Source organism: Apteryx mantelli, chromosome 13 (genome assembly GCF_036417845.1).
Source record: "Apteryx mantelli isolate bAptMan1 chromosome 13, bAptMan1.hap1, whole genome shotgun sequence".
Taxonomy (NCBI): domain Eukaryota; kingdom Metazoa; phylum Chordata; class Aves; order Apterygiformes; family Apterygidae; genus Apteryx; species Apteryx mantelli.
The window spans coordinates 12682512-12698223 of NC_089990.1; the positions used below are offsets into that span (position 1 = coordinate 12682512).

At 37.8% G+C, this 15712-nt stretch overlaps 1 protein-coding gene across 1 annotated transcript in view; it reads right to left on the reverse strand.

The window, feature by feature from the left end:
* The window catches only part of LOC106487552 (connector enhancer of kinase suppressor of ras 2-like), a 243618-nt gene that overhangs the window by 152183 nt on the left and 75723 nt on the right, over positions 1-15712 (reverse strand). Inside the window, 1 exon segment of the mRNA XM_067303896.1 lies at positions 3362-3525. Within this exon segment, the coding sequence (XP_067159997.1) occupies positions 3362-3525 (164 nt within the window).

Consider the following 15712-nt stretch of genomic DNA (forward strand, 5'->3'; position numbering starts at 1 on the left):
ATCCAGACATGATATTACCTCAGAATTTTTTCATGTTTATTTGTGAAGAGTGGATATAAAATAATTTCAAGGGAAAATGTGTAATAGATTATTCAAGCAAAACTTCCCTGCCTTCAATAATTTGCATTTGACAGTCTAGTTAATAGGTGGTTCAGGGCAAGGAAGAAAGAAAACACACCCCTCCTTTATCTTTTGCTTTACTCTTGCACTTAGAAGCCTAATTATAGACCAGTATTTAGTTATGTATATGATGTGTAACAGTTTGCATCATAGATATAGAAGCAGAGGCATTAGTCTTTGATGTGTAACCCCAAACAAACAAACAAGAAAAAAGACCCCAAAGCCAGTGGGCTGGTGGCCAAGCCCTTAGGGAGTGCATATGGAAAATAGGCATCACAACGTGCCCTCCAGAGCGTTCCGAAAGCCTGAGCTATGACACTCACATTTTTGTCTGTTTCCTGAAGCAACATAGCTGCTCTGCAACCAAACTTATGACCAATGTGCAGCCAAATTTCTGATGCATCACTAAGCTTAAGTTTATCTGAGAGATTTCTATAGTATTTTGGAGACATTTCTGTTTAAAACATTTTGCAAACTACCTGGCTAAGATAGAAGGGAACACCATGGTAATACTGCCTGTAGGAAATAGGTCATGTAACTTGGACACTGCCAATTGTCAAACAGGGATCAATTAAGAATTCCATGTACGGAAAAAAATCAATGATAAGTGATATGGCCCAGTGAGTGAATGATACGCAGAGTACAAAGCTGTACTGACATTTATGGATGTAAACAGGACTGCAGCTATCAGTGATGTAGATAGGAAGAAAAGAGAGTGTGCATAGCATTGCGGATGCTCCACCAGCATATGACCAGGAATACGTGCCATGCTGAATGGTGCTAATGGAGGGAGGGCAGGAGGGTGGAGATGAACTATTGCTTCTCTGCAACTCTGCCTCTCAACATATGCAATTTTAGAGCAGATTTTTTTAATTGATATTTCCTCTCAATTTTGTTCACAACAAGCTTTCAGCTTTGAGAAGCTTTTTTGTTTTGTAAGTACATGTATATATGCACCTACAAATATACTTAATTTGTACTTTATATACACTGTACATATATACAAACACATACACAATGCATTACTGTATTATCATCTTACTGGTTGAGTCTGTATTCTAGCTGCACATAAACCTAAGTTTTTGCTTGATAGGATAACTCAGGAATTTAGGGCTGAAATGTAACAGTCCCTGAGACATTCTAATTCAAATCATTTCATATGTTAGTTGATTGTAGTGGCATGAACAAGATACAGATCTCTCTTCTTTCTTCATCAGGTCTTTTCTGTTTTTTAGACTACCTGCTATATTAAAGATCCATTACAGCTATGAACTCCAATTCACAATTCTCATTGATCACCTAGCAAAGCCATCATCAGCTAACAAATTTTAGCGCAATTATCTATTCATGTTTCAGGATTTAGCACAGAATCAGAAGATAATTGTAACATTTTAGAAGTGAATTTCAGATGTTAGTGAAGGCAGCATCAGATATCCTACCATTAAATTGTTGCCATTATTTAGATTAAGAGAAATTCTTAATGATGCTTTCAGTTATAGAGATTAAATTCCTAAAAAATATTAAAGTTTAAAATAGATATAATACTTAGTCTTGTAAAACTTTTACTTATGATCCTTGCTCAGTAAGAAGCTTCAGGGATTGAAGAATGCGTAGTACATGGCAGCAAGGGAGAAACGTCAGAAGCAAGAGAATACCCCCGTGGGCAGAGCTGCAGGCAGCAGAGACTCACTCAGCAGAAAGCACAGCAAATGGGAAGGAAAATAAAGAATTAGAAGCAGGGAAAAAGAATACAGAAGTTTTAGAGACAGAGTGGGGAAGGAAGGATAAGGGCTTAAAGGCAGGAGGCTAAACAAATGATACCAGGAGCTGGAAAATCCCCATCCCTGCTATAAAAGAGAAAATAACAAGGTCATGAGATGGCACTGTAAGGGAAGAGCTGCACTATTCACCAGCAATGGGGCCAACATTTAAGAGGTACAGTTTCTTTGTTAAAAAAAATCAGCAAGGGTCCTCTTAATAGGCGCACTTGACTGAAGGGCTTTCTTTTTCCAGAGGAAATTTCTTGTGACTGTTATTTCTGACTGGGCATAGCACTGTTTTGTTCATTAGATAATATAACATTGTGTGATATTTAGATTCCTTTTATGTGGAAAGCAATGATTCAAATAAAAAAAATTCTAAGTTGATTTTTAATGTTTCCAAAACACAAAAAATTTCCGGTCATGCAGTATGCACCAGTTTACAAGTATGTTTGCATCAAGACCAAAAGCATTTCTCTGCTTTGACATACATTTTATTCAATTTGCAAAAGTGTATCTCAAGCTAAATCAAGTATATTTTGTGATTAGACATGCCTACAAGAAGCATAGATGCATATCAGAAGGTACTTCATACTGTTTCTTTTATATTATCAAGTGAATATTTCCAGATTTATTTCTGTTTTACTGTCAGTTTAAATGCCAGTTTCCCTGTTGGAGACAATTTTTCATATCAAAATCTATGTAGAACTCCTGGTAAAGAAGTAAAATGCTGAGATTATCACATGTAATTTACCTACTTAATTTTACTGTTCTACATTTTATATTTTTAATATCCTTTCAGCTGTTTACTTACATAAGAAAAAGCAAAATTTTTTTTCTTTAGAATTAAGTTAATAATTTCATTTTATTACCTGTTATTAGGAGTTAAATTTGAGACAAAGAAAACAACCTTTTCTTATATCAAGTGCTTTGTTCAGAGGCTAACAAAACTCGTTAAATGGAAGACTAGTTTTCTTCCAGACTTTAATTTTTCTAGGTTACTAAAAAAAGGGACACAGGTGCCTATGTTTAAGACAAAGTTGATTTTACCATTCCAACTGTGTCTTAAAGGTAACTTTAAACAATCTTCTAGTCTAATTAACATTACCTTCTGGTAATGAGTTGAAACATTCAGGTCTACTTGGTTTTGTATAGTGTGGTGAACATCAGTGAAATGAGGGCATATGGCATATAATCACAGAGCCATATGGATGCCAGCACTGATAGTCAACTGCATGTGAATATAGGACTGAGCAAGTTAGAGGAAGAGCAGTAAAAGACCATCATACATAATCATAAAATGGATATAGTTAGTTTCTTTAGAGTTGAGAGAGACCTCTACTTGTCTGTCCTTTAATGAAGCAAAGCAACAGTGTTTATACCAGCATGTAGTTGTAGAGTGCAGTCTATATTATTTTACTTTTGGTTTGAAAATTTATAAACCTACATTATTAAGTTGAGTGATCCAAGAAATCACTTACCAATGCACACAGCAGATCAACTGCTTCCAGTATCAGTTCTTGGTGGCCAATGCGAGTGACTCCCAGTTCCTCAAGCTCTTGATGAGTGATGTGTAGCAGCTGTTCCCCATTGATCTTTTCCCTTTCAAAGTTTTTTATGTATTGCTGGAGGCAATCATCAAGGCCTATTAAAAAAAAAAACAAAAAACAAGAATGCATATTCAGAGAACACAAACAATAATAATTCTGTAATTTACAAATATATAAATTTCTTGGGAATACAAGTACAGTACCTTGTTAGGATCTATTAGGGAAAATGTGCAAAACAAATACAAGTTGATTTCATTTACATTGTGGTATGCACTATAATACTCAAGAACAAACTTTCCATTACTGACACTATTTTCAACATTCTTAAACATTTTAATATTAATTAAAAATGTCCACTGTACTTACTAGAGAGACAGAGAGAAGAATAAAGAAGCCAGAGAGTGACATTGTAGAAAACATTTTTCTTATGATATCAATAAGTCCTAAGTATAAGTTTAGCTTAGGATAAGGAGCATATTCTTCTCAGGATCCCTTTTCTAGGAGTCTTGTCCAAGTCTTATGGTGTGATAATGATTGTAATTAGGAAGAATGTTTTTCCGGCCTTCTCACTCACCTAGACATCGACTATGCTGCACACAGTGTTTACAGTTTCTTTTTTCAAGACCAACTACCCAACTTTCTGAAACTCAACAACATATAAATAGTATTGTTACACCCCAAAACTTAGATTAATTACACAGTTTTGCCCATTCACAGAATAACAGACTTCATAGCTGCCAGGCTAGTCTATCTCCCAGACTAGAGATGGGACTGCGTAACAAGCTGTTCTACACAAGTAAGATTCTTTACTAGTGAAAGCTATGCAAAGTTACACAGAGTTTCCTCAAGATCTTTGTCTAGAAATGTACTATATTCAGTGGAAACCTGATAGCCTCTTAGAGAAAGAATTCTGGAGACCTACAAAAATTCAGCTTCAATAATTTTATCTACTAAGTAGAGTAGGGTTTGATTCTCAAGTATTCATCCTACGGTGAAACAGGTAAACCCAAGACCCCTGAAAAGTACAGTCATCCAAAAGCCATGGAAATATTTAACTTGGGCATTTAAGGAAGCTAGAGCTTTGCATCAACATTTCACTGCACAGCCTTCCATATAATACACAAAGTTACCGGTATAGTTAAATTAAGGAGAAAGAATGTTTGTGCAAGCATTAAGAAAACACTGTGTGTATAAAGAAAAGGAAAACAAGGCATATGGCTGCTCATGTTTTTTGTTTATCTAGATTTTCTCACAAATGCAATACAAACAGAAAAAAAGCAAAAGTAAAAATTTTCTTCAGCTCCTGATTTATTAATGTAAAGAAATAGAGGATCTTATCACATAAAGAGTAATTTTTACTTATTTTAACTTTTATTCAAGCACAGAGCTCCTTTAAGTAACCAGATGATACATTTAGGCAGTGATAAACAGAGAAATCTATTCCTCTAAATTAGCATCGTAATGCTAAATGAGTTAAACAATAGGATTAAGGAAGTTCACTGAAAAATCCTTAAAAACTATATTACTATCCATTGCTCTATTTATAAGCACACACCCTAAATAACATTAAGTGATTTTATTACATTTAATAAAATACATTCCTACTAAGGTCTATTTCCTTGTGATAGAAAATGTTAGCCAAACACCGTACGAACATGGAGAGCCCAGCCTGCCTGAAGGTGAGGGCTGGCTTGCTTCCAGAGACAAACTTCTAAACCAGCTGTAGGAGCATGCGGTGAGAACATCCAAACAACGTTCTGAGGCAACGAAAGCTTCTGAAAACTGACCTCAGAAAACATGATATTTAAAACTATTCTCTAGACAAAAATAACTGATATTCTCCATGCTTTCCTGCTCTCAGGTTTTTAAACAGAGCATCTGACAACGTTAGATCTGACACCTTGTATAGGGGATGTGGAATTTCACCTCATTGTCTTAATTAAGCCAAAGTAATTCAGCTGAGATAAAAGGACTGTGATGATGCAGGACCTGAATAAAACCAAACAATGTATTTGCCTACTTTAGTCTTTCTGTTTCTGAAATACAAGGGATATTTTGCAGTTTCCTTCAATGAATTTGTCTTTCAAAATTATTCAATGAGTATCTTACTCTATAAACTCACAGTTCTTTTTAAATTATGTTATAATGCTGAATAATCATTAATCAAACAATGTGCATAGCTTCGTAGTCACTAGTACATATATATATATGCCTTTAAATGAACAGGACCACTTTGCCAGTCAGACACCAGTTTTCATCATAGCTATTTTGGAATAGAAGATCTTTCAGAATACACAGAAGAAAAGCTGTTAGACTCATATAGATTTTATGACAAATTTAATCAGTCTTATTGCGTATACCTCATTTAAGCGGATGATCATGAAAATACCATTTTTTCCATGGGCATAACAAACGTCAAATTTCTTCACCCTGCCTCCCCAATAATAGGGCAATAACTTTGCCTACTATAAAGCAATACAAAAGAGAAGGCTAAATGTTATGAGCAATTGTCTGAAGGCAAAACATATGTTTTTGTATTTCTTCCTTTATGTATAATTTCACTGCCTCCTCATACTGAAAAATTAAAAAAGGAAGTCCAAAACTGAAAATTGGGAAAGACTGGTACAGTTTCTTCAGTATAATAATGAAAAACATTAAAATCAATTATGTTAGCATCCTATGCAAGCTGAGTTTAGAGATATAAAATTCCATAGTGTATATTGTTATTTGCAAATATGACATGGATTTTGCTTAACTCCTACAAACACTTTTATACATTATTTCTATAATTGTATTTCAGTTTATAATATTATCTGTGTTAGTTGTTATGTTCATTAATCGGTCATTTTAAGGGAAAAGTGCAATCTTGCAATGTACTCTTCTCCAACTGTTTCTTGATGAAATTATGTATGCTTTTCTCTGTGTGGTCATTAATAGCAATCCACACAATAAGAGAATGCTAAATAGTATCAAACTGTGCTAAGAAGTTAGAAAATGCCAGCAAGTAACAGACATTTCCATCACCCTCTACAAAGAGGAAAAAGGCGCCCTGTGATATCACCGAATCACAGGGAGAGGACTGCTTAGAAACCTCCCTTCCTTTTGGCTCGTGGTGAAAAAGGGTCACTAGTGGTCAGAAGAGAGGAGGCCAGGGAAAGGCATGTATCAGGCCAGGGAAAACTGATGGAAATTACAAAGCCCCTCTCAGATGAGAACTGAAATCTAAACAAATCATAATGCTTCACATAACATTTATAATGTTCATAGCATCACTGTGAAATAGGTATTGTGCGCATTTGGGAAATGAGGAAACTAAAGAACAGAGAAGTCTACAGGATTCAACCAGTATTTCGCAGGATACTGGTGCAGGAACTGAATGTCTCTGCTGATGCTGCCCTCACCTCTTCTCGTGTTCTTCACTCCCAAGACACAATCCAGTGGTAACTAACTAGAAGTGCCATATCTAAGAGATCTTAGATCAATAATGAGTCTTCCTGAGATCGATAGCTTTGAGTTTTCATGAGTTTTCATATCTGAAAAATCTATTTTAAGTTACAGAATACACTGTGTCAAAGCAGATACCTTGGGTAGAAATGCCACCATGCCTTTAATGCTCCTACTGAAAGCTCCCTACTGAATCGCGATAAACAAAAGTTACTGTACAAAGTTTGGGATGAAACTGACTGCGCACAGTTTACTAAAGACTGTTAGGATTAAAATTAGATCTTCATTCAGTGGTCATGAAAAAAAATGTACAATTTTAATCCTTCACTGACAAGAAAACAGAACAGTTAACACTCAAATCAGCAATCTCTTTGTAACAAATACCTAAGCTCTTTTTTCTCTAGAATGTTCTGCAAGCAGAACACATTTCTATGCAGCTGTTCATGGTTTTAAATTATTTAATTAATGTTTTTAATATAAGTATATTTGAGGTTGCATTGGTTAAAAACTGGTCACTGCAAGTTCTGCATTCATTATTTGATAATTAAAATTCAGAGTCATTATACTATTCTGTTCGCTGGTTGTTTGAGAATAATTCTTAGAAACACATTTCAGAGTGAATTCTAAACCCCTCACATTTCAGATTTGCTTTTAGTGAATACTTTCCTAAAATTCCTTTCTATAAACAAACTAATCAGAAAGAGAAGTCACTGAAAACTGCCACCAAAAATGAAACAATTTTGAACAAGGTTGAAGCAAATTTATTTTAAAAGTTGCTATCAGCGGCCACAAATAAGCAGTTGCAGTATTCAGAAAGATTTAGAAACCACACGAATGTGACATCCTACAAAAACTGAGTAGCCAGATGTATTGAATGTGCCTTTGTGCCAGATACAACCTATGACAGAAGAGCAAAATCTGAAATTTGTGTTATTCATACTGCTCTGTAATAGCTCCCCAGGGCATCTTTAGAAGACGTTTACTTAATGGTGCAAACAGTATGGCATTTGACAATAGAATACAGAAATACATCATTAAAGGACCGGGCTGTCTCATAGCATGCCAGCATCTAATAAATACAGACAAAAAAGAAATGCGTCCATTGCTGCTTTTCCTGTCTACCTAGGAACTAGGTATTGTATTCCATTTTTCCTTCTGTTATGATAAAAAGTTTTGTGTTTGATAAGTATGAGGTCTTAAAAAATAGGAATTTAACTAGCAGTAATTTCATTCTCTATTATCATGGCTATAATTTTTTTTTTTCCAAAGTATGAAAATAATGAAGATGCAATTACAAAGAGTGCAGAATGAGAACATTTTGACTCATCAGAGCCAAATGGAATATTTATTTCCTCAAGCCACTTAGGCCTCATTAGTACTCTTTATGAAGTTTTCTCAATATAATTTCTGTTTACAGATTAGATTTATATTAGTTAAGACTCATAACTCCAAAGAAATAATGGGCATTAACCCCATTTTCTATGTAGGTAAATAAAGTTAAACCACTATCCCCAAGTTACACACTAATCAGTGTCAGAGTTAGGCAAGAAACACAGAGGCTTGCAGTTCTGTTTTTGCACATTCTTGTATTTTTGGGTACAGTTTGGAACTAGCCAAAATATTCCTCATAGTAAAATAAAATAATTCAAGGAAAATGTTTTAAATGCGTATGCTTTATGTTAAAGCTGAGACTAATGCCCATGATGAGAAATCTGCTATATTGTCTCTTTCCTTTTCTAAGTGCAAGAAAGCTTATTCCATGCACATGGACTAGGAAAACTTTATCTCCAAAGAGTAGAGTCTGCAGAACAGCATTCTCTCTCTGATATGTTTAATGAAAACTATGATTTTGAAATGAAGGCAGGTAGTAAACTGCCAATCAAGGAAACAAGGAAGAGAAAGGAGGGGGAAAAAAGGGAGAAAGGACAGGGAAAAGAAGAGCCAGTTTGCTTTAAAATGTTTATTTCCAGAACTGCACACCATTAAAACAACAAAGCAAAATAACGTGTTATAGGAAAATTCTCTATAGGCCAGCTAAAGCTAGATTTAAGTGTTAACTCCAAGCCAGCAATACCAAAGGGACACTCCATATTGTGGGCCAAAAGACCCATTGAGATTAAAATGAATTTTTCCATTGATTTCAACAAACATCAGATTTATCTCACATAAAAAGCACAAATATAGTTCCCATGTTACCTAAAGACCTGTCCTTTTCTCTCTGGCATTAGGCAGGGATATTGAAAAAAAATTATGACAAAAATAAATGAAGGAAGAACACAAATTGTTGCCTTCTGTGCAGGAAGTCAAATTATGGAGACAGGGCAGCTCTCACAGGGAGAAATGTGGTAACAATAACTTAGAAAACTGTGATCCATCACAAAAGAAAATAAGTTAAGAAGTGTGTCATTTGCAAATTTTCATAAATCTCTCCATAAATTACATTCTTCTCCTTTTACAGATATTATAATGGAATATTTTTATTACTTATTGTAAATTATGCCATTTTTGTAATTTGTCCTAATAATACCTGACCAAATGATAGTTTTGTTTGTGCTACATCATTATTCCCAGAGGAAAATATAAGGCAGCTGGCTAAAACAACGGAGCATGGGCTGTGAAATGGAGAGGTTACAGGGAGTGCAGGCAGCCGGGCTCCTTGCCAGCTCAGCTTGTCACAAACATGACTGCTCTCAGGAGGTGATTCTTCTGACAGAAGAGGCTATACAAAACGATACACTCTGTTATAAAAATGCAACGTTGCTTATTCTGCTTTCAGGGTCTAGGATGAAAGAGAAGGAAAACAGTTCAGTGGAAATGCATTTACCACTCCTGACTTCTGCAGTTCAGCACTGATGCAAGGAAGTATTAGAGTGCAATTACAGCTTCTAAGCCCGTAGCAGCAGTGGGTACAAAAGAGCGTGACCAGTAACACAGTACTTGGAACAAAATTGCCTTGACGGTCACACCCACTATTTTAGTGAAATGCTGAGCTACCTACACATTGAAGCTGTGCAGCTTTACCACTGGACAGCCACTGTTCACTGAAACAAATGTTGTGTACTTGTGATATCTCTACAATTATTGTCCCTGTGCTTTAAAATAAACCAGCCTCTGGTTGATAGAAACATAAACTGGATACATTTTCATGCTTCTTAAAGAAACTCAGAATTCTGAAAGAAAACCCATGTTCCAGATGTGTCGGTTCAGATCATAGAGCCCTGTGAAGTTGGCAAAAAAGGAGCTAGAAATGCTTTCAGTAAGGATCTGGGAAAGCATTTGGCATTTTTCCAAATAAAATAAATTTTAAAATAAAAATGACATAGCAGAATACTAAAATCACAATCGTGCTTGAATTATAGACACAAATGTTAGTGGAATCAGGGTCTAAAGGACAAAGCCTGTCAAGGGAATGGATCTCAGTTTCTTTAGAAGTTTGGTATACCTTTAATGTGGAAGCAACAATTTAATAATCCCATTTATGTAGCTCATTAGACTAATAAAAGCTATACAACAGTCATATCTGTCATTACCGAATGGTGACTTGCAAAAAGTCAATATATCAGAAAGTGAAAAAGTGTTTTAAACAGACACAAATTCAGTTTTAAAATCCTGCTATGCTGGGTGTTGGAAGAAACCCATTAATGCTTGCGTCCTTCATTCAGGATAAATGCAAATGGTGACGGAGATTCTCTGTGAAGGCAGATAGGTGCCACAGTGCACCGCAGGAATATGCCCGCACCAGCACACACATCTCAGGAGAATGAACTTAGCTGTGTGCTGCCAAAGGTCAGCTAATAATTCAAAGAGAACTGATTGTACTGAAACTATACAGGGGTGACAAGGATAAAAATAAATAAAGGACAGAAACACTGCGAAGAAGAGAACAGAAAAAGCAAAAGAAAACCAGAAACAGCATCTGCTTGGAGAAGAGGCATAGAGACAACACCTGCTGCATACACTGCTGTGGGAGCTTTGGAACCACAATGAAAGAAAGGTTTGATTCCCGCTGCGGTTACAAGTGACCTTGCAAATAAACAGACACCTCGCCTGAGTCCATCAACGGCTTCTCCTCCTGCCAAAGCGACATGCAAAACCAGAAAATTAGCTAATCTCTACTGGCAAAAAATGACAGTCTTATTTCCGTGCTGGAAATCAATTAATTGGGGAAGGCAGCACAGCCTTCCTGCTCTTACCATAACCTTTAGTTTGCATCTGCTTGAATACATCCAGTGCCTAACAAAATCTAGCAGTTCAGTTCAACAAGTAGCAATTATAGAAAGTAAAAAAGGTTTTGGTTTTGTTTTAAATCAACAGGCATTGTTTATGTAAAGCAATTTTTAGCAGCTAACTGGAAAGTTCTGGAAGAACTTGAGTAGTTGGCCAATGGATAGAGAGAAATGGAAAATGCAGGTCTTTTTTTAAATGTACATTCATTGAATACACACGTTAATTCATGGACTTTTTGGTCAAAATCTATTATTTATTACATTGGGCTTCGGCGCAGCAGATCTTTTCCAGTATTTGCATAACTTCTAACAATGAAAAACATCAGGTACATTTTTTTGGTTGACAACACTAAAGCTTTTAAAGAATTATTCAGGACAAATAAAGGGAAAGTATAGTCCTCAGGACTGCGTTTACACTAGGCTCACTATTCATCAAATTTCAGCTGTTTGTTCTTAAGCTTTTTCAGGAGGAAAAAAATTTGGTTAGAGGCTTGGAAATGGAAAAAGGATCTTATCTCCACAATTCAAAAAAGGACAAAGGGAATATCCAACACCAAGCCTGAAACATTTCAGACCTAGATTCTTAACTTTAGGAAAGTTTAACTGAAAATTAGAGTCTCATGCAGTATTCTGTATCTTCAAGCTCTTTTTTTTTTTAAACCAGTCTGATCTCTAGTAACATAGTATCAAGACTGCAAAATTTTCTAAAAAGCTAAGACTGAAATAAACATAAAAATGAAAGAATTAAGGTTCTGCAAAAAACTTTTAATTCTGACATTATCTAACCTTTAAAAGCTTGACTGTGCAAGTATAACGTGTTTAAATGTTGCTTCCCAGATGAGTTTCCTCTGCCTCATTATAGTAACATTCACACAGATACAGATGGATGATTTAGATGCAAATACAGGCAGACTTCTGCTACTTGAACTTCCAGAGCCATCATCTGCATGAACAGGAACTAGAGCAGGATGAGCACTTTGAATGAATGTTTCTCAGATACTGACTGACACAGAAAATGTCGACTTCCACTCCAGGCTTCAGAGGGGATTGACCTTTCCCAGGCATAAACTCTTCTAGTTCTCCCAGTCCTCCGGCTAACAATGTGCAGTTCCTCAGGCTACTTCTCTCACTCCTCTCCTCCGCTCCTCACGTAGCCAGGCTCATCTCTGCCCCTGCAGAGCCCTCCACAAACCGCGCGAGGGCCTGCACCCTGCCAGCTTGGCGAGTGCTCGTCCAGTCACACTCGTTTGCCTGCTCTTGGCCTTTCATTCCCTCCTTATTCCTCACTTACAACCCACGCACCATCCAACTGGCTCAGTAGTCACAGGTTACAAGCATTCTCTCAGCTCCTAGTTAATTATCACAAAATTCCACTTTTTCCCCAGCCAAGTCCTATATACCTACAACTCCCTTCCTTTACTGCCAGCTTCCATTTCCATATGTGCCATGTTTTACTGTTTGTAGACAGTCCCTATGCTTGTACTTTCTATGCATGAATCAGACAGCTTCCTCTCCTCTGCACCACCAGAGCAGAGGGTGCTACTGAGAGCACAACCTGGATGGGAGGTGCCAGCTTCTGACCTCAGTTCCTTTTGCTCCCCTGAATAAGTCAGACCTTCACTTAAAATGACATATCTGTTCAGCCACAGGTATCTTCTGTAAGAGGGACAATATCCTCAAGAAGTTTAGAAATTGTAGCAAGTTTCTAAGCATATGAAAACTGATTTTTTTTCCACAAGGGTTCTCCTTTGTGAATATGGGCAAATGTTATGGTCCTCCCACCAAGAGCACATCTGAGACAAAAAAAAATCCTCTCCAAATTCTATCCCAATTCTATCCCATGTGCAATGGGAATAATACATCAGCACTGTAATGTGTGGGGTTTTTTTGTTTTTTAGCATGGCTTTCCCATAATCTCAGTGTCTATACCAGCAAGCTCTTTTTGGCAGCTATATCTTTCTGAGATAACTACAGTATCAAGACAAAAGCTGTATTGAAATTATTAATATTTTAAGTATTAAGAGCACCTGAAAAGAGGGTTTTATAAGGAGATGTATCGGGCAATATTAATAATAAATGATACATACTGCTCCACTTACAAAATTTGATGCAACAATACGCCATCACCCTTAAATTGACATTTGTGTATATGAAGTAAATGACTTAATATTTAGTTCTGCCTTCATTACCTATGACTGAATAATGGGCTGTGAAGACATTCTGTTTTTTTACCCTGAAAATGACAGGCATTGGGCATAATCAGAGTAGTAATAAACAGCATTTGCAAGAAGCTTGCTGTAACTAGACCTGACCTTAAAGATGTTTCTGGAAGAAAAGTGTCAAACTCACAAAATGTATCACGTTTTCAGACATAAGACCATGCTCCTTGCTGTCACATTTCACAGCAGTCTTAACCTTGAGATATGTCACCGGTGCTGTTACTGATGAACTTTCCATAAATGTGATAAAAGAACAGGCTTTCTTAGCTCTCTGTGCTAATAAAAGTTTACATCTTTCCTTAGTCTCATTAATTTTCTCCTTGATAAAGATTTAACAGCAGCCTCCAGTCATTTTTGAAGCAGTATGGCTGAAGAATGACCCGGAAGTGCTAGCAAATCTCTAAAAGCCAGCAGATTCATATCCCCATTTATTTGATTATATGCTTTCATATTCCAGTGTGACTAAGCTGAGAATACTTGGACACTGTATCTGTCTCATTACATTTATTTTTAAGAAAAATGCTTTGTCCAAATGCAAGGCAAATACTTCTATCTATCTGCTGTGTTGGACTCATGTAATATATTGCTTTACCTTTTAGAGGCACAGTTTGATGAGAATCTCTTCTGGCAGAAGTGCCAGTTCCAGCACAGACTGGTATCCACTTATACATCCTGCTCTTTGTGCTTGGTACAACTGTATATGCGGCGATGCAGTGAACTAGGTCAGAAACTGCTCTAAATTAACTTTATCCCTTTTCATTACTTGCTATTTTTAACTGGCATGAATGAGATCGTAAACATCAGTGGATGAAGGAAGAGCTGCTTAAGCTGGCACCACTACCAAAACAAATGCTTTTCAAGCTACACCATGTGAAAGCCACAATTGATACTGCTTTACTTCATTTCCTCTCCTATTTGCCCAGATGGCAAATGTATGACCATCATCCCAGCCATTTTTCTAGGCCTACATGTTGAAATCTTTATGCTGAAAACTGTTTAAGAACTAAAAAAAACCCACATGTAAATTGATCAAGTCCATAAATCAGTAGCAAGAGGAAGACTAGGGAAAATGTGGGCCCTTTGCTGAATGCGGTGGGTGCCCTGGTGACGAAGGATGCAGAGAAGGCAGAGTTACTGAATGCCTTCTTTGCTTCAGTCTTTACTGCTGAGGCCAGCCCTCAGGAACCCCCGATCCTGGAGGCAAGAGAGAAAGTCTGGAGGAAGGAAGACTTTCCCTTGGTCGAGGAGGATTGGGTTAGAGATCATTTAAGCAAACTTGACACCCACAAATCCATGGGACCTGCTGGGATACACCCACGAATGCTGAGGGAGCTGGCGGATGTCATTGCTAAGCCACTCTCCATCATCTTTGAAAGGTCATGGAGAACAGGAGAGGTGCCTGAAGACTGGAAGAAAGCCAGCGTCACCCCAGTCTTCAAAAAGGGCAAGAAGGAGGACCCAGGGAACTACAGGCCAGTCAGCCTCACCTCCATCCCTGGAAAGGTGATGGAGCAGCTCATCCTGGAGGCCATCTCCAAGCATGTGGAGGACAAGAAAGTGATCAGGAGTAGTCAGCATGGCTTCACCAAGGGGAAATCATGCCTAACCAATCTGATAGCCTTCTATGATGGAATGACTGGCTGGGTAGATGAGGGGAGAGCAGTGGATGTTGTCTACCTTGACTTCAGCAAGGCTTTCGACACTGTCTCCCATAACATCCTCATAGACAAGCTCCAGAAGTGTGGGCTAGATGAGTGCACAGTGAGGTGGATTGAGAACTGGCTGAATGGCAGAGCTCAGAGGGTTGTGATCAGCGGCGCAGAGTCTAGTTGGAGGCCTGTAGCTAGCGGTGTCCCCCAGGGGTCAGTACTGGCTCCAGTCTTGTTCAACTTCTTCATCAATGACCTGGATGAAGGGACATAGTGCACCCTCAGCAAGTTTGCTGATGATACAAAACTGGGAGGAGTGGCTGATACACCAGAGGGCTGTGCTGCCATTCAGAGAGACCTGGCCAGGCTGGAGAGGTGGGCGGAGAGGAACCTCATGAAGTTCAACAAAGGCAAGTGCAGGGTCCTGCACCTGGGGAGGAATAACCCCAGGCACCAGGACAGGTTGGGGGTTGACCTGCTGGAAAGCAGCTCTGCAGAGAAGGACCTGGGAGTGCTGGTGGACACCAAGTTAACCATGAGGCAGCAATGTGCCCTTGTGGCCAAGAAGGCCAATGGTATCCTGAGATGCATCAGGAAGAGTGTTGCCAGCAGGTCAAGGGAGGTGATTCTCCCCCTCTACTCAGCCCTGCTGAGGCCACATCTGGAGTACTGCGTCCAGTTCTGGGCTCCCCAGTACAAGAGGGATGTGGCACTGCTGGAGCAAGTCCAGCGAAGGGCTACAAA